The 25,453-nt window shown below is 37.8% G+C and overlaps 1 protein-coding gene across 2 annotated transcripts; it reads left to right on the plus strand.

The window, feature by feature from the left end:
* The first annotated feature begins 88 nt into the window (after positions 1-88).
* LOC6041995 (protein FAM76B) lies at positions 89-25,437 on the plus strand. Of its 2 annotated transcripts, XM_038262540.1 has the most exons (5): positions 164-392; positions 14,436-14,620; positions 15,058-15,145; positions 23,264-23,944; positions 24,017-25,437. In XM_038262540.1, exons 1-5 carry the CDS (start codon positions 309-311, stop codon positions 24,899-24,901), a joined length of 1,923 nt encoding a protein of 640 aa, XP_038118468.1. In that variant the 5' UTR covers positions 164-308; the 3' UTR covers positions 24,902-25,437. The 2 variants fall into 2 exon arrangements, with proteins under 2 accessions (XP_038118467.1, XP_038118468.1); XM_038262539.1 differs by lacking the exon at positions 15,058-15,145 and having other exon boundaries at positions 89-392.
* The last annotated feature ends 16 nt before the right edge of the window (positions 25,438-25,453 follow it).

The following is a 25,453-nucleotide window of genomic DNA, read 5'->3' on the forward strand; positions in this document are numbered from 1 at the left end:
AACTAAAAGATAGCGTAGAGAACGCAGCCATAATATACCAGCTGGCACCATACTTTTATTAGACCAGTTCGCCAAGTTGTGAACGATCCCTTTCTGTCATGACATGCGTGCACGCAGCCATTGCCGATTTGAGCATAAACCGCATCCAAGAAGAAAAGTCAAACGCCATCCAAGCCGTCTCGTCGCAGGTACGCGTTTCGTTCAGAAATCCTTCCTAAAAGTCGAAAAAAGGCTCGCAAATCCGGCCAATTCCCGTTCGTCCGTGTTCCCTCCGTTACACGCTAGCCTCCAGGACCAAAAAAACAACGATGAGCGTGATGTTATTTGCCTGCTCCAAGTGCTTTTCACGGCACCCGTTCGAGGAACTATCTCCCGGCCAGCAGCTTTGCAAGGTAAGTTTGGGTTTGCGGAAGAAGAGCCAAGCGACAAAAAAAAGTGTAAAATCATGGCGAAAACAGAACAAGCTTGCTGTGACATATCTGCGATTGGACTGCGAAAAGTATAAGGTGATGAATAGTGCAGTTTGGGAACTAGGAAATGTGACGATTTAACGTTAGAAAGTGAACTTTTGCACGGAAAAACCTTGAAAATCGCACGTCGTCATAGCGCGGCGGCGTTGGACAGTGACGTGTACCGCCAAGACGAGAGTGACCGTGATTGACCCAGTTTGTGCGTGTGCTCTGGAAGTGCACGAAGAGACCAAACAAAAAGTATCACGAGTAGTTTCGTGACCCATGGACAGTCCGGTGTCACGAAAGAAGTGGAAAGCCGTGAAAAGGACGCTGTGGCCAAACTTTTGTGAAGATATTTCGCATCGCAGTAGTCGTGTCGGTGCGTGGAATCCTTTATGTGAAGGCAGTGCTGCCAGATTGGCACGGGGCGTTTGACGTCAATCTGCGTTGTGAAAGGAAAACGGACGGAAAACAACTTCAACGCAGAGCAGGGCCGTACTCAGTCGCTACGAGAGTTTGAGTTGAACGAAGAAAATAAGATGAAAATTTGGTGTGCAACAGTTTCAACTAAATCTCTCGAGTTTTTTTTTTTTTTTTGAAAAGGTTTAATAAACCAAATTTCCAGTTTCTGCTTTTTGTGTGTTTTTAGAATCGCCTTGAGTCAGGGGTATTGAAAAACACCCAAAAAGCTAAAACTGTAAATTTGGTTTATTAAACCTTTTCAAAAGAATGCCAGTTATGAGGGATCGTGCATAAACCATCGAGCTAGTTGTGACGCTATAACCACGGGAAATAATGTCCAGTGCATTCGTGGAAATACTATGTTCCATCCCAGAGGGTCACGGAGTACCAAAACCAATAATCTAAAAAAAAAACTTGGAGCGTATTAGGTTTTATGCCGACTCGACTTGGAAGTTAGAAAGGAATGCACTGTTTACATGGACAGCACAATTCGATGCGGTCGTCGATTTTGTTCGGGGAAATTCGTCCACAATCGACCAAGACTATGTAAACAGTGCACCCGAGCTGTCAGATGACGTCACGGTGTAAAACCTATTAGTGGTGTATCCCTGGAGCTCCTTCCTCACCTATAGATTCAGAATTATGATGTTGTATGAACACTCCGTTGTCAAACCCAACTCAACGACTCATCTCTGCAACAAGCTTTACGCAGTAGGCCTGGCCGCTTTAACGCTTGTGATCTTCCAATGCATTCTAATGCAATGGCGCACTACAAAGTTGTCAAGGAGAAGGCTAGTGCCTAAGGACTTTTCCAGGACCCCTTCGAAAGATTGGCTGCGCTAGGATTTGTTAGATTAGATAAGGGATCGTGCATAAACCACGTGGCACTCAAATTTGAAATTGTCAACACTCCCACGTGGCAATTTCTTGCAAATTGAGTTGTATGCGTAGACATGATTTTTTTTCCACACGATTATCTCAGAACTGGCTGAACCGATTTTGGCCGGATCCGCCTTATTCTGCTCGTTTTGGGATCCCCTAAGACCCTATTAAATTTTATTCTGTTTAGTGAAGTACTTTTAAAGTTGTGCCATGAAAAAGTTTTTCTGTAGCTACAAAAAAGGTTAATTTTTGCATAACCTCAAAGGCCGGGTCTTTTTGCTTACGCGCGAGAGTCGCGCAGCATGCATATCACCCGGTTGCCACATTGCTTAAGCACTGTCTGCGTCTCTTCTGGAAAAAGTCTGTATTAATTATGTTGCTGAATACATCATTTTGTCTCGACAAAGATTTACACGAACTTTTTACTGAAATATACTGCCGTTCTACGCATAATTGTCCCATGTTCAAAAAAGTGCAATTGAGAAAAACGCGATTGAAATTTTTCGACCAATTTCTGCGTTTCTACGCATAATTGTCCCGCGGGTTCATAATCGCCCTATGTGTCCCTAATCGCCCCTGTTAGCAGTTGATCACCCTTATTTGTGATTCTCTTGCTATACAACAGATAAGCAAGACATAATGCTTAGTAAAACTAATGGTTCCGTACAAGAAAAAACTCGGTGGGACAATTATGCGTAGAAGTTTAACGATGGGACAAACAGACTTGATGTTGTTTTTAATGAGTTTCCGAACAAAGTACCAGATTTTATGTGTTTTTCTTAAAGTACACATCAAACTAAACTTTAAAATATCATAAAGTCAAAATCGTCCAAAACTGACATGGGACAATTATGCGTAGAACGGCAGTATATAACTCATAAGACATTGGGGGACTAGGGGGACAGCATGCAATTCCATCGTGCATCAAATGTTGACTTATAAATCCAGATTTTTTAGCGAAAATGGCGTTCGAATGGTGAACGCCCGAAATGTCAAAATCACGCAGTGGTACCAACATTGCGAAAAAAGTGTGCCATGGCATGACGGCCACATTACGTAACGCAGTAGGGGGGGAGGGGGTGTCGGAGGCCGTGTTACGCTCCATACAAATTTTTAAAATTTGTATGGAAATTTTGTTACGAGGGGGAGGGTCTAAAAGTCCGATTTTTCGCGTAATAAAAGAACGCTCCCTAACCGTGTGTACACTTTCAGGGTTGTTACAGACGGCGCGGATCGCGCGGATGCCCATTTTGATAAATTAATTGAGGTTTTGCAGCGCGACTGTGTTTCAAATGATGGTGGCGCCAAAATGAGGTTACTTGCCAAAAATCATATTCCTTTCTGCTGGATTGAAGAACAAAATCGCTTATTTCTCATGATTCCCCGCATCAATCTTAATGAAACTGGTTGCAAAAGACGAGAATTTTTTTTTTGCTTTAGAATAATGAACATCAATTTTCGGGCGCGCAAATTTTTTTTAACTTTTTCTTTTAAAAACCTGTTCCAGAACACGAAAAAAATCGTTTCCCTATACATATCAATGAAATAAACAGTGATATAGTTGATAACAGATGTGTTAACGTATATTTAACAATTTTTATTGATTTTTGACAGACTTTGTTGCCAAATAGTTCAAATTACTATCTTTTACTAAATTTACAATTTTCTCATAGAAAAATCAAACAAATATTAGAAAGTTGTACACCAAATTGTTGGAAATAATCTTTCTCATCCGAATCCGGCATAAGTTTAATAAAAATGTTGATTTTGAAGGTAAAAACAGAATTTTTCGAAAAATCATAGGTTTACGCTATTTGTACATAGGTGGCGGCATGTGTCTTTTAGCTTTGCTGCAAATTCTCTATTGAGAGAGATAGAATTATTTTAAAATTTTAAAGAAAAATATTATCAGGAATCAGGATAATTTGTTTTTTTTTTTTCGTTGAACACAAATTTAGATTTCTTATTAATTGAATATTCTTCCGAAAATGCTTGTTTGTATTTTGTTTTCTAAATTTAAACAATCTTGGGGAAAACATAAAAAGATCAAAACATTCAAAAATGAAGCTACAAATTTTCATAAATTCAAAATATTTTAATTATTATAGAATTAAAAAAACAAAAATTTAAAAATTCAAATTCTTAAGTCCAACATTTCCCAATTCAATTCAACATAAAAACAATCAAAAGAATTTTAATTTCACAATTTCTTAAATTTTTCAATTCTTTAATTCTTAAATTTTTAAATTCTTAAATTCTTTGATTCTTAAATTCTTTAATTTTTCAATTCTTTAATTCTTAAATTCTACCATTTTTGTCATCATCATAGATTGGGACTATCCATAAACCACGTAGACAGGGGGGTCCACGAAACATACAAAAAAGTTTTTATGTATGGACAATTGTCCACGAGGAGGGGGGATTCCCAAAAGTGTCCACGTGGTTTATGGATGATCCCATCGCAGAAAATCTGATAACTTTAAGCAGTTTTGGAGTCTTTTTTTTTTGGGCAGAGAAATTTTTAAATGAAAAAAAAAACGATTTTCCTGAGTGGCACTTTGGAGCAATTTAGATTATAATTTTATTTCTTTGGATACTCTTATAATTTTAAATAATTTATGGTTTGGAAGTTTTACTTGTTTTATGTGACTTTGCCAATGTTTTCAAAATGTTTTTTTAGGTGTCAACTTTGGCTGTATCTCTTGATTTTGTTCCAAAATATTTTTTTAATTCATAAAAATAAACTCTCTTGTATGTTTGTCATGAAATTATTTTTGTTTGTGTATTTTAACCATTAGTGGACCCCTTAGTAGAGCCGAAGCACATTTTTCACAAATTTTCAATATTTTAAGCACTTTTTCATAACCCTTTGTACAAAACTATGAAATCGGAAGTCTTTTGAACAATTTTGACTATCTGTTTCATCAGTTATTTGTTTTTGAGCAGAAAAATAGCCATTTGAAAAAAAGTGTTTTTTTCCCTGTTATGGACCTTAAATTTTTCAATTCTTTAATTCTTAAATTCTACCATTTTGTCATCATCTTAGATTGGGACTATCCATAAACCACGTGGACGGGGGGGTCCACGAAACATACAAAAAAGTTTTTATGTATGGACAATTGTCCACGAGGGGAGGGGGGGGGGGGATTCCCAAAAAAGTGTCCACGTGGTTTATGGATGATCCCATCGCAGAAAATCTTATAACTTTAAGCAGTTTTGGAGTCTTTTTTTTTTGGCCAGAGAAATTTTTAAATGAAAAAAAAAACGATTTTCCTGAGTGGCACTTTGAAGCAATTTAGATTATAATTTTATTTCTTTGGATACTCTTATAATTTTAAATAATTTATGGTTTGGAAGTTTTACTTGTTTTATGTGACTTTGCCAATGTTTTCAAAATGTTTTTTTTTAGGTGTCAACTTTGGCTGTATCTCTTGATTTTTGTTCCAAAATATTTTTTTTTTAATTCATAAAAAATAAACTCTCTTGTATGTTTGTCGCGAAATTATTTTTGTTTGTGTATTTTAACCATTAGTGGACCCCTTAGTAGAGCCGAAGCACATTTTTCACAAATTTTCAATATTTTAAGCACTTTTTCATAACCCTTTGTACAAAACTATGAAATCGGAAGTCTTTTGAACAATTTTGACTATCTGTTTCATCAGTTATTTGTTTTTGAGCAGAAAAATAGCCATTTGAAAAAAAGTGTTTTTTTCCCTGTTATGGACCTCCTTTTCCTATAGTGGACCCGGGTCCATAATCCGAGGCAAACTGTTATTTTTATACCAAATTTAACTGATGTTTGATGTTTTGATGCATGGTGTAGGTCTAATGATAGATATAATGAATAAAAGATGGATTTTGCTCACTTTTCATCATAAACAAATATGTTTTGTTAACAAATTTGGCTTTAAAGAACAAAAAAAACCTAAGAGACATTAAACACATTTATTTCCGAAAAAGATCAGAGAAAACGTTTCAGAAACCACTGTTAACATAAAAAAAAAAAAAAAATGTAATTTTGATGCAATTTTTTCCAAATTAATTACAAAAATGGTTGACCGAAACTAAACAATAGATTTGTTTACAGTTGCTGATAAAACCACGCATGTTTATTTAAAAAAAAATGTTTTCTTCTTGATTTATTATTATAAAATATCATTTCAAACTTAATTAATTTTTTTACGGCTTCAGCATTTTTGGTACTTTAAACATGAAACAGCTTTATTTCTACTCATAATTGAAAAAAAAATATGCGTTTAGGTTGATAACAACAAGCATTTATTGTATGTGTAAGAGAAACTTTTGCTTAAATACACAGTTTTCTTCATTTTTGAAGGTTTCATTAACAGGGGTCCACTTTTGGAAAAGTTTGGATTTTCGTTGTTCTATATTGGACCCCCCTAATTTTTGCTCGAAAATGAGCAGTTCTTCGCTTTATTTTAATCGACTTGCTGATGTTAAATAATCAGTCAAAAAATGATTAAATAGTTAATTCAATCATAAAATATAAATGAAGTTTTGTTGTGAAAATGCTAGCCATGGCTGATTTCAGATGTCGAACTCAAAACACTTATTTTGGTAAAAAGGACAATTCAATATCAGTCAACATTGATTTGAATGATGCTGAACATGCCAAATAAAAGATTTGCAGACAACAATACGCTTGAAATTGTGATTTTATTGATTTTTTCATCAAAAACCCTTCAGAGGGTCCACTATAGGAAAGGGGTCCACTAATGGATAACGTACCCTAATATGGGGCGGATTGGGGTTTGGGACGGCGCGGATTTTTTTTCTCGACTTCTCCGTAACAACCCTGGTATTCTAACATCAAATTATTTTACAATCGTGTGGACGCTGTAGTAAATGCGACAAAATTGAAATAAAATATAAATTTACTAAAAATGTGAAACATTTCACTAAAATATTTCAATGGAGTTCGAAGCACCGGGAAGGGAAAGCAGAGGGCTTTTGTTAATTTGATTTGGTTAACCGCGGTGGATTTTCTTGAAATAATTCGAACTGTCAAAAATCCACCAAAGCATCTACCGGTGGATATTTTTCTACCACAGATTTTTGTGCGATCAATGTGATAGATGCTTTGGTGGATTTTTGACAGTTCGAATTATTTCAAGAAAATCCACCGCGGTTAACCAAATCAAATTAACAAAAGCCCTCAGAACTTTATGGTTTTAATTTACTTAAATTTTAGCTAATTTTTATATAAAATATCGATTGTTTTCATGTTAATAGCGTATTTGAGGCCTAAAGAAAACCATTCACTAACATTTCAGTCCAAATTTGTGCGTTTCAAACGCAAAAACAAGCGTCCGGAATTGGAAGCAGAAGTCGAGCCAAACATTTCATTAGGGCACAAAACCAAAACGTAAACATTCGGGATTATTCCACTATTCCATTCATTAGTATACTCCCTACATGCCCTCCAAGAATCAGATTGATAACAAACAATTTCCTATTGAAAAAATCAAAAACACAAAAGGGCACATAACCATGTTCACTGCAAACCAAAAAAAAGTTCAAATGTGCCCTTTTATTTTTCGTTAGGTTCTCGTACTTGAGGAACTTTTTGTGTTATAAAGTGAACTTTTCATACATTCTTAACACTAATTCACTTCAAAAAAAAGTTTGGTTGACTTTTCACCAAGGATTTCTTCAGAAAAAAACTTCGTCAAAAAAAACAATATTTAATACGGTCCCGCGGCTTCTGTTCAGTACACTTTCGGAGAATTTTCATGTTTCACATACCTTATCTACACTATTCAATCACAAAACTTCACCAATAATCAACATTTCTACTGAATTTCTCATTATTTCTAACTAAACAAAAGGGCCCGTAAACATCATTCAAAACAACAATCCGGTGACAGCGCTTTAGTGCCCTTTCAGCTCTCTTCGAAATTGCATTTAGAAAGGGCCCATTATGAACAACAGTTGGAAAGTTAAAAGGGCCCAATAATGATTTTTTTAAGTTATGAGTTTTATTGCGAAAATCAACAAAAATTAAGAAGCATTTAAGCAGAGTTGAGGATAATGATGTGTTTTATCGTATCATCAGTAAAATACCATCAGTCAAGCTTCTTTTTTAAATAGGAATTGAAACAAGTTGTCCACTTTTTGCAAGTGATTTTCTCGAATAATGAAATGTTTGGCTCGAAGTGTCCGGATTTCGAATCAGCTTTTATCAGCGTTCGGGATTCAAAGCACAACAAGTCATTTAAATTTTTACAATTGTGATGAAAATTGGTTAAAAAAGACATATTATGTATGCATTCTCTTAAAATTTACTACATCCTGATGATATTTATCCATTTTCAACTTATAGCGGTATACGCACTTCGGAAGGAACCGGTCAAGAAAAAAATCAAATGGGCAGCAGCGGTAGCGAAAGCAAGCCAGAGAGGGTGAAGAAAAGCCCGAAAAAATCGCTCCCTCTCCTTTATTCTGCTGTTCGTAAATCTTGACCCCTTTCCTTCCGATCTGCGTACTAGCCTTATTACATGATTTTTTTGCCAGCTATAGGCTGGTATGCTGATCGGAAGGAACGCAAAAGTCCATATTAAAAAAATGCCCAAGAAACGGTCAAGGAAAGGGTCACGAAAAGATTTTTCTTAAGCGGTACGCAGCTGAAAAGTAACAGAAACGGAAAGATTGCGTTTGACGTTTCTTCGCGCGGTGCTTATTTGCAATATGTTTTGATGAAAAAATCAAAGAATTGCCATTTTCTTTTTTTAATGCGACTGATAACTACAAACGTTTAAATAATTTTGTATTGGATATAATAATATTTAAAATTCCCGCCGAATCTCAAAATGCAGAATATTGAAATTTAAAGGACAGATTTAGTTTTTTGGTCACAATTCACCACGCATTATGATCGTTAGGTCAAGTGCTCAGTGCTCCATCGTTTTTTCGATTTTTTTCGCCGTAGTTTACCGTGATTAGCCGCGAGTTTGCTCCTGCAGCATGCCAAAGGCCGGCCGTGGCCGTGGCAGTTCGAGTGCGGCCTCGAAAAACCCGCAAAGTTCGTCTACTGGCCGTGTGCAAAAAGGTAAACAAACCAACGCCGTGTCGGCCGCCATCGCGCAGGGGAGCGTGAGCGCAGATGGAATCGACAAAAAGTTACTACATCCCGGGTATGTTCCGAGATCACCAGTGCGAACCCGTTCCGGTGCCACGACCAGTGGCACATCAACATCCGCCAACATCCCCATCAGGAACGAGTTCCAGATGCTGAGCGACGACGAAGAAAACAACAACAACACCGACGGTAGCAGCACTACCGACGACGACGACGACGATGATGGTCGTGCACGGAAAAAAGTGCCGACGTCAAAAAAGAACAATTCTCCAACGGAACGAAGACCAATCCAATTTTTGTTTTGGACACGTTGGCGGACGATGTTGACGAGTTGCTGGAAGGCCTCGGATATTGTCTGAAAATCGTTAAGTCGGCAGTGCAAGTGATCACACTGAACAGAAAAGATTTCGACCTGGTGCTTGAAGAACTGAAGCGTAGCAACTTCAACTTCTACACATGAGCAATTCTCTGAGATTTCGGTCATTCGATTTTTTTTGTATTTTTTAATCCGGCTGAAACTTTTTTGGTGCCTTCGGTATGCCCAAAGAAGCCATTTTGCATCATTAGTTTGTCCATATAATTTTCCATACAAATTTGGCAGCTGTCCATACAAAAATGATATGTGAAAATTCAAAAATCTGTATCTTTTGAAGGAATTTTTTGATCGATTTGGTGTCTTCGGCAAAGTTGTAGGTATAAATATGGACTACACTGAAAAAAATTGATACACGATAAAAAAAAAATTGGTGATTTTTAATTTAACTTTTGTCACTAAAACTTGATTTGCAAAAAAACACTATTTTAATTTTTCATTTTTGATATGTTTTAGAGGACATAAAATGCCAACTTTTCAGAAATTTCCAGAATGGGCAAAAAATCTTTGACCGAGTTATGATTTTTTGAATCAATACAGATTTTTTCAAAAAATCGAAATATTGGTCGCAAAAATTTTTCAACTTCATTTTCCGATGTAAAATCGAATTTGCAATCAAAAAGTACTTTAGTGAATTTTTGAAAAAGTGCACCATTTTCAAGTTATAACCTTTTTTAGGTAACTTTTTTGAAAATAGTCGCAGTTTTTCATTTTTTAAAAATAGTGCCCATGTTTGCCCACTATTGAAAAAAATATTTTTGAAAAGCTGAGAAAATTCTCTATATTTTGCTTCTTCGGACTTTGTTGATACGACCCTTAGTTGCTGAGATATTGCCATGCAAAGGTTAAAAACATGAAAATTGATGTTTTCTAAGTCTCACCCAAACAACCCACTATTTTCTAATGTCGATATCTCAGCAACTATAGGTCCGATTCACAATGTTAATATATGAAACATTTGTGAAATTTTCCGATCTTTTCGAAAAAAATATTTTCAAAAATTCAAAATCAAGACTAACATTTCAAACAGGCCAAACATTCAATATTATGCCCATTTGAAATGTTAGTCTTGATTTAAAATTTTTGAAAGTATTTTTTTCGAAAAGATCGGAAAATTTCACGAATGTTTCATATATTAACATTGAAAATCGGACCTATAGTTGCTAAGATATCGACATTAGAAAATGGTGGGTTGTTTGGGTGAGACTTAGAAAACATCAATTTTCCTGTTTTTTAACATTTGCATGGCAATATCTCAGCAACTAAGGGTCGTATCAACAAAGTCCGAAAAAGCAAAATATAGAGAATTTTCTCAACTTTCCAAAAATATTTTTTCCAAAAGTGGGCAAACATGGGCACTATTTTTAAAAAATGAAAAACTGCGACTATTTTCAAAAAAGTTACTTAAAAATGGCTATAACTTAAAAACGGTACACTTTATCAAAATTTCACTAAAGTACTTTTTGATTGCAAATTCGATTTTACATCGAAAAATGAAGTTGAAAAATTTTTGCGACCAATATTTCGATTTTTTTTAAAAATCTGTATTGATTCAAAAAATCATAACTCGGTCAAAGATTTTTTGCCCATTCTGGAAATTTCTGAAAAGTTGGCATTTTATGTCCTCTAAAACATATCAAAAATGAAAAATTAAAAATAGTGTTTTTGCAAATCAAGTTTTAGTGACAAAAAGTTAAATTAAAAATCACCAAATTTTTTTTTACCGTGTATCAATTTTTTCAGTGTAGTCCATATCCATACCTACAACTTTGCCGAAGACACCAAATCGATCAAAAAATTCCTTCAAAAGATACAGATTTTTGAATTTTCACATATCATTTTTGTATGGACAGCTGCCAAATTTGTATGGAAAATTATATGGACAAACTAATGATGCAAAATGGCTTCTTTGGGCATACCGAAGGCACCAAAAAAGTTTCAGCCGGATTAAAAAATACAAAAATTAAAATTAAAGAAAAAAGACCGATTCCGTAGAGAACTGCTCACATACGACCCAGAGAAGCCCCCTGTTAAGGTCGTCTTGCAGGGTTACCAAGACCGTCCGATCGCCGACCTGAAGCGACACCTCTCGAACGCCGGAATAAAGCCACGGGAGATAAAAGTGCTCTCGCGAAAGACAACAGTCACAGGTACACACACCCTGTACCTGTTGTACTTCGACCGCGACACCGTCAAGATCCAAGATCTGCGGCGGATTAAGACACTGGACGGTTTTTGGGTAAACTGGCGGTTTTACACCAAGAACCCGACAGACGTAGCGCAATGCCACCGTTGCCAGAAATTCGGCCACGGCTCGCGGAAATGCAACCTCCGGCCCCGCTGCGTGAAGTGCGGTGAGTCACACCTCTCGGAGGCGTGCGCACTGCCACGAAAGGCGGACTTGGGGGAAAACGCAGAACAAAATAAGCCGCGCGTAAAGTGCGCGAACTGTGACGGCAACCATACGCGGTAACTGCCACGGATGCGTCGCGCGCAAGGCTTACCTCGAGGAGCAGGAAAAGAGGAAGAAGAAAGCAGCAGCGTCCCACTTTCCTCAGCGAATTACGAGCGCAGCCGTTCCTGCAGTTGGGCAGCGTACGGTTCCAGCGGACAACCCAGCGATCCCTCCTGGATGGGGGCGTTCGTTTGCCAGCGTGGTCGCTGCCGGTAGCGGCGATGCGGCCCAGCAAAGAGTCACTGGGGAAGATCTCTTTACCCTGCCGGAGTTCTTTGCTCTCGCGGGGGAGATGATGACGCGGTTTCGGAGCTGCCGTAACAAGGCGGAGCAATTTCTGGCCCTCGGGAAGCTGATGATCAAGTACATCTATAATTGATATTATTTTTGTCTGTGATCTAGTTTTAAGCTTTCTCTCTATCTATCCTTTTCCCATTGCACTTTCTGTAAGTTTTTTGAAAACTTTTTCTTACTCTTGTCTATTCCATAGTTATAAGTAATAATTTTTCGATTGAATTACGATGTAAATCACAGCTGAAAGGAACACCAAAACTCTGTTGTGTACCTAAATGAACTCATTGTAAATTGATTATTCACAAATAAAACCGAATTGAAAAAAATAGTTTTTTGGTCGAAATGGAGTAAAAAAAGAAGTTGTCTTTATAGATGTCGGCCATCGTGTCACCAACTATTTATTGCTAGTACCCACCAGTACTCTATATTACGAGTCCCCTGCGCTGTCCGATTGTTCCACACTCGCGGGACCAAAATGCAGTAAATCAGAGTGAAATTAAACTTGACAATAATCATACAAATGTCTATGTTCTTACTGAAAATACAATAATAATCTGAAATTTTTAAATCCAACCTAACAACAAATTAAAAATTATGAAAAATCAAACATTTCAGAAATTTCAAAAAACTTTTTTTTTAAATAAAAAAAAATTTCAACAAAAATATGAAATTTGGAATGAATAATAATAATTTTAATATTAAAGTTTTTATAAATTCAATAGCTCAAAAATGTTAAAACTCGGAACGAATGTACAAGTCGAAATTTCAAAAGTTTTAAAAATCGGAAACATAGAAATTCGTAATTACAAATTTAAGAAAACCTCGAAATTATAACAATCAAAAACTCTATTTCTTCCAAAATTAAAAAAATCTAGAATGAAAAATTAGGAATTTAAGAATTTAAGAATTGAGAAATTTGGAAATTTAGAATTTTAGAATTTAAGAATTTAGGTATTTAAGAATTTAAGAACTCAGGAAAAAAAATTAAACATTTGTACCCAATTTGTACCAGCCTTATTTAAGAATTTCCAAATTTCCTGACTTCCCTATTTCCAAATTTACTAATTTCCTTAACTTCCTAACTTGCTAAACTCCTTATTTCCTAGTTTCCTAATTTCCTAACTTCCTAATTTCCTGATTTCCTAATTTCCTAACTTCCTAATTTCCTTACGTCCTTATTTCCTAACTTCCTAATTTCCTAGTTTCCTGATATCCTAATTTCCCAATTTTCTAACTTCTTAACTTCCTCACTTCCTAATATCCTAATTTCCTATCTTTCTTACTTCCTAATTTCCTAGTTTCCTAATTTCAAAATTTTCTTATTTCCTAATTTATTAATATCCTTGTTTCCTTTTTCCTAATTTCCTTATTTCCTACTTTTCTTTATTTTACTAATTTGCTAATATCATAATTTCCAAATTTCCCAATTCCCTGATTTCCTATTTTTTTAATTTCCTTATTTCATAATTACATATTTTTTAATTATAGTTTTTCTTGTTTAAGAATTTAAGAATTTCTAATTTTCTGTTTTTTTAAAGAAATGTTCAATTATTGATTTCTTAATTTTGTTTATAATTGTTGTTAAAAGTTTTTGAATAAACATTTATAATCTATTTAATTTTAACTTTTGAATATTTTTAAACATTTTATTTTTTCCTCGAAACAACCTCAAGCGCGCACACCGTCAATCGCGCTCATACTGAACTGTCAACTTTTCTTGGGGGGTCACGAAAAGAACACGCATCATTTCTTGACCGCGTTCCTTCCGATCAGCATACCGTACTTATAACAATAATGATATGCTACTAATTGTCTGGATTTTGAATCATGACGTTATTGGTGGTGGTTCAGAATTTTTATTGAGGCGGGATGACGAGATAGCGCTTTGATGTCTTCAGAAAAATTGTAGGGAGCACCATTCTGAGCAACTTTGTTTTGCATAAAGCGCTATCTTCATACGGGAGTTTTTTAAAGCCATTTTAATGATTTTTGGCGATAACATTCATTTAAAAATTACGATTTTTGTTATTTTGAAAGAGACCGAAGACTTGGTGACTCTTAATTTTGACGTGTGGCCGCTATCAGGCATGTACATGTGTCAAACGCGTTCTGACCTGAAATCCCTTCTGCCAGTTGTCGCACGTACAGCAATTTTCAGGGTGTGTCCAGATAGCACGACAAGATTGATTTTTTTTTTTCATTTGAAGAGTGACAGCAATGCACGGAGTTTTTTCGGTTTTTATTGAATACCTCAGGATTGAAATTGAATTCTCGAATACTGTGAAGGGCTACACAAAATAGCGTTCTTAACTCAATTTGACCCAAAATGCACGTGTGACAAGATAGCACGACAAAGACGATTGGTGGATCTTCAGTAATCTAATTGTCGTTTACTTTCTCTTTCCCATTTTTTTCCAGGACTGTCGCGGGTCGTTCCCGATCGTAAAGTGCACCTACTGCCGGACCGAGTTCCAGCAGACCAGCAAAGGAAGCACTTCGGCGATCTGCAAAAAGTGCGACCAGAATGTCAAGCAGTATGGCAAACCGTCCGCCTGCGAGCTCTGCAACATCATTGCCGCGTTCATCGGCTCCAAATGCCAAAGGTTTGTGTTGTTGCGCTCAGCTATTCCTTTCATCTCTCTCTCTTTCTTGTTGACTGTTTCGATATGGTAGCCCGCCTTCATGTGTCCCGCTCTGTCTTTGTTTTGGGTGCGCAATTGTGCTAACTCTGCGTGATCAGCCGGATGTGCCGGAAATGATGAAAAGTTCAATCGAACTTGGACATTTTGTTATTTTCGAACGAAGGCTCATCTTTTGAACTCTACTCCCCGCGGTCAGTCCTTGGCACCCACGTTCCCCCACCCTCCAACTCCACAACCTCGTCATCCATTCAACTCATGAACAATAACTTATCGACAGTAAACCGTGGCACAAGCGCAAGTTCTCCTATTGCGCGTGGCTGCCACACACACACAAACTAGAAACCAGTATTTACGTTTGATTATGACGCAAACATATTTGTACCATCCCCCCCGACCAGGTGTACAAACTCCGAGTTAAAGTACGGACCAGCGGTAACATGCGATCAGTGCAAACAGCGATGTGCCTTTAATAGGCCAGACTATAAGGTTAGCATCACGGCTACGCACACACACACACACACTTGGAAGTGCCAACCTGCCAACCACGATGGGCCGCTTTCCGTGGGATGTCCCGCGTAGAAAGAAGAAAGAAAAGATCCCGAGACGTACCGTTATCCGAAAGTGAACGTGATTGAGCATGGAATTAGACAATAAGGCCTAGCTTTAATTTATTCGATAAGAGAGAAAAACAACCAAATTAGCTTTAAACAATCATGATTTTGAAAACAAAAAAAAAGGGTTGAAGAATGGCCCAATGATATTTACTATAAATCAAGCCTAGTTACACAAGAATGCAAAAAATTCAACAGTCCAAGTAAACAAAAGGTTTTCAATATTTAGTAGTAACCATCTGAAAAAGATACTTGATGTGGTCTCATAAGCAATTGGTCAAAATGCGTTATCAGTACACTACAAATTTCGCGAAGCGCAAAAAATAGGAAATTAAGACCGCCAAAGTAATTATAGTATATACTGCCATTCTACGCATAATAATTGTCCCATGTTCAAAAAAGTGCAACTGAGAAAAACGAGATTGAAATTTCTCGACCGATTTCTGTGTTTCTACGCATAATTGTCCCGTGGGTTCCTATTCGCCCGATATGTCCCTTAGCAGTTTATTACTCTAACTTGTGATTCTCTTGCTAAACAATAGGTAAACACAACATAATGCTTCGGTAAACTAATGACTTCGTGAAAGAAAATACTCGGTGGGACAATTATGCGTAGAAGTGTGACGATGGGACAAACAGATTTGGTGTTGTTTTTAATGACTTTCTGAACAAAGTACTAGATTTTATGTGTTTTTCGAAAAGTATACAACAAACTAAACTTAAAAATGTTGAAAAGTCAAAATCGTCAAAAAATGACATGGGACAATTATGCGTAGAACGGCAGTTATACGTCTTAAAAAGAGCAGCGAAAAATTCGATTAAAAGTCTCTATTAAACTCTATTGGACCTTATAACACAGCAAACCGCACAAATTCTCCATAAAAACTATACTGCCCTTGTTCACATAAATGTCCCATATGTATTTTGATCCCTTTAGAGTTTTTTAAGCAGTTTGGTTCAAAATTTGTAATTTGTTGTTTTATTGGTTACGATAGCCTGTTAGTATAAACTGTGCATCAGGTCAAGGATTGTATCATATCATGTGCTATTTCAGAAAAAAAACCTATTGAGGTTTTGCAGCGCGACTGTGTTTCAAATGTAGGTGGCGCCAAAATGGGGTTACTTGCCAAAAATCGTATTCCTTTCTGCTGGATTGAAGAACAAAATCGCTTATTTCTCATGATTCCCTGCATCAATCTTAATGAAACCAGTTGCAAAAGACGAGAAAATTTTTTTGCTTTAAAATAATGAACATCATTTTTGGGGCGCGCAAAAATTTGTGAACTTTTTCTTTAAAAAACATGTTTTGTAACACGAAAAAAATGAGTTTCCCCGTAAATATCAAAAAAATAAACAGTTATATAAATGATAACAGATGTGTTAACGTATATTCAACAATTTCTATTGATTTTTGACAGACTTTCTTGCCAAATAGTCCAAATTACTATCTTTTTCTAAATTTCTAGTTTTCTCATAGAAAAATCAAACAAATATTGGAAAGTTATACACCAAATTGTTGGAAATAATTTTTCTCATCCGAATCCGGCATAAGTTCAATAAAATTGTTGATTTTGAAGGTTAAAACACATTTTTTCGAAAAATCATAGGTTTACGCTATTTGTTCATAGGTGGCGGCATGTGTCTTTTAGATTTGCTGCAAATTCTCTATAGCATCCAGTACTTAGTTCAAGATATCAGGAGGAAATCCAGTTTTTTTTTTCGCGAAAACGGCCTTATGTGTAGGACAAACTTGCCTTGCGTTTTTCTCAGCTTGCTGTTTATGCATATGGGACATTTATGCGAACATAGGCAGTATAGATAAAAACTATTCGGCACTCAAAAAAAAAAAAAAAACACACAAAAAGGGATAATGTAAATGCACGTAATTCTGGGTACCTAGTGAAAAAATGATGGTCTGTGTAATCTAGGCTTCTCTGCTTCTCTAAAGACTCTACAAATCACAGTCGTTTCTTTCTTTTTGTGCACCTTCAGGGACTTATCCGTTGAAGGTACTTAGCTTGAATTCTGATATATATTTCTCGAATTACTTTCCAAAAGGACGCAAGGGTCATTGGTAAACAAAGCCCATTTTCGATCGGTATTCGATCTATCTACGACAAACCAAATTCAAAAATGCTAGGCGTACTTCAAATGCTCTAAAGTAAAACAATAAATGAAATTTTGTTCAAGTTTAGAGAAACATTAAAATAAGTGTCGGAGGTAAACAAATTTGGTCCCGGTGGCTCTTACGTGCTAACCTGAGATTTGTCCTAGATGTTCCTATTCACTCCAGTTACCCAGACAACTCAGTCGGAATTATGAAACGGATTTAAAAATTCTAAATTATTTTAGATTTGTTTACTGCCGTTCTACGCATAATTGTCCCATGTCATTTTTGGACGATTTTGACTTTTTAACATTTTTAAGTTTAGTTTGTCGTATACTTAAAGAAAAACACATAAAATCGGGTACTTTGTTCGGAAACTCATTGAAAACAACATCAAGTCTGTTTGTCCCATCGTTAAACTTCTACGCATAATTGTCCCACCAAGTATTTTCTTATACGGAATCATTTGTTTTATGTAGCATTATGCCGTGTTTACCTGTTGTTTAGCAAGAGGATCACAAATAAGAGTGATACACTGCTAACTGGGGCAATTAGGGACACATAGGGCGAATAGGAACCCACGGGACAATTATGCGTAGAAACACAGAAATCGATCGAAAAATTTCAATCGCGTTTTTCTCAGTTGCACTTTTTCGAACATGGGACAATTATGCGTAGAACGGCAGTTTAGGGATCATAAATCAAAAATCAGACAAAGAAACCCATTTTTATCGAGTCTGGACTTTAGTTGCCACACCAAGTATTTTCTTTCACGAAATCATAATTTTCATGAAGTTTTTTTTTTAATCGATTGTTTATTTATTGCATTGTTAACAAAGTTGACGAATAGGGTACAAAATACAGGACAAATGGGGACAGCTGGGACATGTAATTCAGTAAAAAGAAACTCGGTAGGACTAACAAACTTGTTGTTATTTTTGATTTGTCAGAATCGTAGAAAAAAGACGTGGTACAATTAACGAATTCTGTATTTGATAGTTAGCCAAATTGTTCAGCATAACCTTTACCGGATTAAAACAAAACTGACCAATACGCAAATCAAATTGGTGAATCAGGCTTTTGACGTGATCGAATATATGAAAAAAATCTTTCTTCACAAAACTACATTGCAGATCAGGCTATTGCAAAGATGATAAAAATTTGATGATTTCTGTGTTTTTACGCATAATCGTTCCGTGGGTCCCTGATCGCCCCAGTTAGCAGTTTATTACTCTTATTTGTAATCCACTTGTTGGGACCATCCATAAACTACGTGGACACTTTTTTGAAATCTCAGAATCTCCTCTTTCCCCCCTCGTGGACAATTTCCATACAAAACAAATCATTTTTGTATGGAGCGTGGACAATCGCTAAGGGGAAAAACATAGTTTATGCAAGCTGATAATTTGATACTATTCCTCTGTTTTCCCTTAACTGTCCAGACTCGATTATCGAATAGTGAACAAAAAACGTTACTAAATCCACCTTTAGGTGGTTGGTGCCTCTCTCGCATGCATAAAGTGAATACACTACACAGCCTCAAAAAAGTGTATAAATAACACTTATTTTTATCAAAATATGTGAGATCCGGCCTCATAAAAGTGTATCAAAAACACTAGAGTACTTATAACTTATGATAGGGTTGTCAGATCTTAAATCTTTTGGGCTAGTTGGAAAGGTCTTTTGAGTCGCATGATAGATCCGGACAATTTTCCATCAAAATATTTGAGACCGGCATCAAAAAAGTGTATAAATAACACAAAAGTGCTCATAACTGTTGATAGGGTTGTCAGATCTTCAATGTGTTGGACGCGTTGAAAAGGTCTTTCAAATTCCTTTCTAAAAATGTATAGCATGATGGGTATTCTTACAAAAACACCCTTTTTACCAGCCCGGGAGCATGTTGACAGCTCCCATACAAACTGAGCGTACCTCTTTTTGTGGGCCCAGTGGGCCTAAGATGGCGGCCTTTGATGTTATCTAGACAAATTTTTGAAAATGGCGAATAGTTTTAATAAAAAATATTTTTGCCTTGTTTCGGTTTAAAACGACAAAATAAGCAGTTTGGAATCATTTTTGTAAAAAACTTGTTTGGCGATACGCCTCGTCCAAATATTAGTCTAGAACAGTTGAAAGGAGCGTGCTGTGAAAGCCGTCACGAAAAAGAAGTTTCCCATGCAAATTTTGAGTTGCGTAATTAATGGGCGGATCCGACGAGGCCCACTGGCCATCTGTCGGTGAATACGCGCAACTCACGAAAACTGTCAGCTTAGGGACCGGCTGCTTTTTACAATCTTCCTTCTTGAAATCGTTTTTTTTTTTAGCATAGCTTTTAAAATACTTTTCTAAACTCCATAATATTAACTAGGGACCAAAACAGTCCAAATCGGTTCAGCAAGTCCAGAGATAATCGAGTGCATATTTTTTTGGTGCACGGACTCACATCCAGACACACGCACAGACATTTGTTCAGAATTTGATTCTGTGTCGATAGGTATACGTGAAGATGGTTCTACGAGTTCATTTTTCAAGTGATTTTATAGCCTTTCCTCATTGAGGTGAGGAAGGCAAAAACCTTTTTCCGTTGTTTTATTTTTCAATAAAAATTGATTGGTTGATTGCCTCTTACATTAAAAAATGATTTTTGTAAAAATTTCATTTTTGCCATTTCGGCCTACATCTTGGATTTTAAATTTCCAAATCATTGTAGACAATTTTAGGGTAATATTTGAGCTCTACAAACCAAAGCTAATAAAAATAAACGTGATTCGGTTATCCGAAGTGAAATTTTCCCGACTATTTTAGAACCTGCCTAGCTTAGTTACAATTTGGAAGCAAATACATTATTGTTTGCAATTTCATCGTGAATCTACTTACTGGGGTCAATCGGGACACATAGGGCGAATTGGGACAGCAGTTTTAACCATGTTGGAGCACAATATTTTGATGTTTCTGGTTGGTTTCGGTTAGAACAGACTCAGACCAACAAAATGTTTACATCCATTTCCAAATTTAAAAGCTTCAAGTGCTCTAAAAACTGCTGTCCCTATTCAGATTGTAGTCCCGATTAACACCAGATTACGGCACTTTCTCTGTCATTCTCGAACGATGAAATTGCCTACTATTCAAAACAAAAAAGCTAGAAAGCGCAGAAGTTCACCGAGATTAAATGTAAATCTCTTTAAAGAAGAAAAAAAATAAAAAAAAATGATTTTTTGTAAATTATGACCGATGCGCATACGACATTTTCAAACGCTATGCGCCAAAAACTTGGTTCGATTTTGACTTCACTCACCTTGTATGTGGATGACAGTCGTGTCGTAGCCGTGCTCAAAACCTTGTGACAGGATAACATTATTGCAATAATCAATGACTACTCGGTTTGAACAGTCGTTGAATAGACTATACGCATGGAAAACAAATAGGTTTCTTTCAATCAAAACCTATTCAAATGAACCTTTCGGAATTGCAAAAAATGTTATATGCTGCCCACCATTGAAAAAACGGCTAATATCCACTTTTTTAGCACCAGGTGATAGAAGATGTTCCAACGCATCTTCTGCCATCATCTTTGTCGTACTAAGCCATATCAGCACTGATTTTAGTGATTTTAGACCTCGGAGCAAGACGGGGAGTAAACTGTGGCAAAAATAAAAATAAGCAAAGCAAACAGGAAGGAAGTAAGTTGCTCGATTGCTCACTGCATTGGCCTGAGTTAAAACCTTTACACTCCTTCTGATCGCATTAATGTCCCATATGCATTTTATCGTTGTTGAGCTATTGATTGTTCAAAATCGTGTAATTTTTCAGAAAAGCCTACAACATCCAGTACTTAGTGCTAGAAATCCGGACCACGTAGCCTTATGTGTGGAACAAACTTCAATGCGTTTTTCTTTGTATGCTGTTTTTGCACATGGGACATTTATGCGAACATGGGCAGTACAGGATCCTTACAATTCGATTTAAATTCTGAGTTACATACTGCCGTTCCCATGTCATTTTTGGTCGATTCTGACTTTTTGTAATTTTTAGGTTTAGTTTGACGTTTACTTTTCAAAAACACATAAAATCTAGTACTTTGTTCGGAATTTTTTTGAAAACAACACCAATCCTGTTTGGGAACTTCTACGCATGATTGTCCCACCAAGTATTTTCTTTCACGAAATCATTAGTTTGGCGAAGTATTGTACCCACGTGGACACTTTTTTTGGAAATCTCACGGCTAAAAGAAAAGGGCGCGCCACTGTGGGAAAGGGAATTAATTTGTGATTGTAGACTGCTGTGGATGTACCTGAACATCGCAGAACGGGGTTTCTCTTCTTTCCATTTCAGCTAACAGCTATCTTCTGTATATTTTTTTTCACTGATTCTCTAACACGCCATCTGTTTACTATCGTCCATTTGATTTAGATTTTACTTTTTTGATTCTCTTATTTCTCAACGCTTTTCCACGCTATTGACTAATTGATGCTGCTGTAACAAACTGTCTGTTTTCCCTTAATTTGGCAGCGATGTCAATTTTGTTTATCTTTATTTATCTATTTGAATAATTTTTCATCTGCCCTATAAATTGCACTTAAAACAATCTAAGCTTTTTTGTTACCTCTTTTTATAAACTATTGTTAATTTCTTTATCTAGTTCATAAATTAATATCTTTCTTTTACTATTGATTCTTCAGATAGTATATTTCTTTCACTGTCCTTTGTTTTTCTCTTCACTTATTTCTTCAAACAAGTGAGATTCGATCCCTTACTCAATTTATGGAATGATTAAAGGGTTAACACAAATATTACTATTGTACTTTTAAAAAACTTTTCTAAAATGCTTAGGACCAAAATATTGCAACAAAACACCGCGACATAAGAAATAGCAACAGATAAACACGATCCAACACTAGGAAAGATTTCAGGAGAAAACAAAACACAGTAAATAACAATTAATTTTTGAACTCAAACAAAATATATAAAACAGTTTTTGCTTTAATAAAAGTAGGTAGGTACACTATAGACGGTTAGGCGCTTATACTTACATCAAACCCTACGTAATGTACCACCCCCGGCCGAGTTAAAATGCGTAACCGGAAAAGAAGGTGTGCATGCCTGGCACGAACACTTAAATCGTGTTCTAGCGTGTTGCTCGTACTGACTCAGAGCAAGGGTGAGATGTAGGTGTAAGGGCAGTGCGTGTTCGTCGGGAACCTGGTGCATAAGATCGGTTAAGGCCCGTTCTTACACTGAAAATTGGGAATTGCGAAATAACTAGTTTATTCACTAGTAAATTCATCTTTCAAGACTTTGTTAAACTGATAAACTACACCCAACCACCTGTGGTTGGTAACTTTTTGGTTTCACACTTTATTAGTTTGTTTTTCACGGCGCTCACGCACGCTATCAACACAAACGTTTGGTAGTGTGTGTAAACTCCGTGTAAAACGGGGTGTCAAACTAAAAAGTGGGGTTCGTTTGACAACAGTTTGTGTGAAACCATCAGGGTTTGAGTGTGTTTATGCCTTAGTTTTAACTTAAAAAAAATGTTTAAAAAACTTAAATAGAATCAACATTAGGTGCTCGATAGGAATACATATTCTTCCCTACAATGTAGATTGAACCAATAGAATAACACCGAGCAATAGTCAAACATAAAAAAAACCGTTATTGTAGGCTTAAACTGCTTCCAATGAATAATCTTGAGACGACTTACTGTATCGCATATAATTAAAGCTAGAACTAGGTAAATCATTGAAAATGAAAAACAGGCAAAATCCATGCTCAATCACTTTTACTAGATAACATTTCCGAGGCCCTATCGAAACAGTTTCTACGAGACTTACCTTCAATCAAAAGCATTATAAACACACTAACCACCCATCTTTCCACCACTTCCAGGTCGACGGCAAGCTGCTATGCTGGCTGTGTACGCTCTCGTACAAGCGTGCCCTGACGAAGGCACGCCAGGCGGAAAGTGACCGCCGCCGGGCCAAGAAACGTGGCGCCGAGGGTGGCGGACCACCCTCGTCGATGTCGTCCAACTCGTCGTCGGCGTTCCCGACCCCGATCAACACCCGAAACACCGTCCCGTTGGGGCTGAGCAGCGGCAATACGTCAGCGCGCGTTGACCGGGACCGCGGGAGCGCATCGGACAAGCGGGACAACAGCAACAGCGGATCGAGCGGGAGTCGCGGTGGCGGTGGGGGAGGCGGCAGCGATGGCCTCTCGAGTCTTCCGCCGTTGGCGGATCTTGGTGGCATGGGACTCGGACCGATGGAGATGCCCGAGAGTAGCAGCGTTCCGTCGTCGGTTGGCGGTGGCGGCGGCGGCGGCGGCTCGTCGGACCGGGTCGACGGTGGGAGGAACGACAACGGGCGCCACTCGAAGAAGCCCCGCACGGATATGAAGGGCGGAGTTCCGGAGCTGCCGGAAAAGCTGGTCAAGAGTTCCAACTCCGGGTACGTCGATCCGCACAGCTCGGACCACGTGATTGCGATGACCCAGCTGAAGGAGACGATCGCGACGCTGACGCGCAAGATCAAGCAGAAAGATAGTATTATTCTGGAGAAGGAAAAGGAGGTGAGTTGGGGCGGGTTTTGGGGGGAAGTCGCTGTTGGAGTGAATTATTGACTTTTTTTTTTTGTTTTTCAGATAAGCGCCTGGAAGGGGAAACATTTATACTTGGAGCAAGAATTGATGAAAAAATACAAAGATATGGAAAAGAATTACGAGTTTAAGGTGGACGTGCTGAACAAGAAGCTCAAGTCGCAACTGCAGGAAATTGCTCAGTTATCGAAGGCGGCAAAGGACACGGCGGAGAAGAAGAAGAAACCGGCCATGTTCTTGGCCACGACCAAGCTGCACAAGCTCAAGGCCGACAGCGGCAGCAAGGAAAAGTCGAGCGAGAAGAGCGGCGGCCGCATCCGCATCGAAGACGACGACGACGACGTGGACGACAAAGAGGACAAGAGCAACGACAGCGACAAGGCCTCGGAGAAGGGGTCCGCTTCCGGTTCCGGACGCAACACACCGAAGGAGCAACCCGAGGGCAAGGAAAGCCCGCGAGACGTCGACTCGGGCAAGGAAAGCCCCCGCGATTCGGACAAGGAGGACGAAAAGGAAGAGGACGAGCGTGAAAAGTCACCGAAGAAGGAAAGCGACTCGGAGAAGGAAAAAGACGACGAGCAGAGCAAAAGCAACGGATCGGCCAAGGACGGCGAAGACGAAGAGTCCGACAAAGAGGAAGAGGAGGAAAAGAAGGACGACGAAGAGAAGAAAAACGAAGAAGAAGAAAAGGAAGACCGTCGCAGCTCGGAGCCTGGATCTCCGCGTCGCAGTTCGGAACCAGGTTCGCCGCGCCGCAGCTCAGAGCCGGGCTCGCCACGTCGTAGCTCGGAACGTGGTTCGGACAAGGAGGAAAGCGACAACGAGTCCGACGATCGATCCGCCAAGGGCAGCGAGTCCGACGGAGACGATCGGTCCGCCAAAGGCAGCGACAAGGACAGCGGCTCGGACAGTGGTTCCGACTCGGACTAAAGGCGCCACCCAGCACCCAAGTTTTATCATATGCGGACAAACAAAAATAGTGTTATCCAAGATTGTACTCTTAAGCATCATTTAGCGTGTAAGATGATTAGGTTTCTCCTTTCCTTACCCCCCCACTTTTTCCCGCTGTTCATTTCTGTTCCTCCTGCAAACCCGTCGTTCTCCGCAACGATTTTTTGAACATGGTTTCCCCTTTAGTTTTACGTAGCACTTTTTTTTCCAATTCTCACCGGCAAGCGAAACTTTTGTAACGTAGAATGTATCAATGTGTACCACCCATAAGCAAAATGCTGGCTTTTCAACGAACATGCATGTTGGCAAACTCCCTCAACCATCAACTGGGAACATCATTTTAGACAGATCTATAGATTAGGCGCAACGCGATTGAATTGTAAGTTAATTTTCCTCCAAACTGTTGTAATTTATAGTTTATTTTAAAGAACCAGAATGTAAAACGATAATCCACAAGCAAATTGTAACAAGATATGTGAATGGGAAACTAAATAAAAGATAAAACCAAAATGAAACCGACGTGTTTTGACT

This window comes from Culex quinquefasciatus, chromosome 3 (genome assembly GCF_015732765.1).
Source record: "Culex quinquefasciatus strain JHB chromosome 3, VPISU_Cqui_1.0_pri_paternal, whole genome shotgun sequence".
In the NCBI taxonomy this organism is placed as follows: Eukaryota; Metazoa; Arthropoda; class Insecta; order Diptera; family Culicidae; genus Culex; species Culex quinquefasciatus.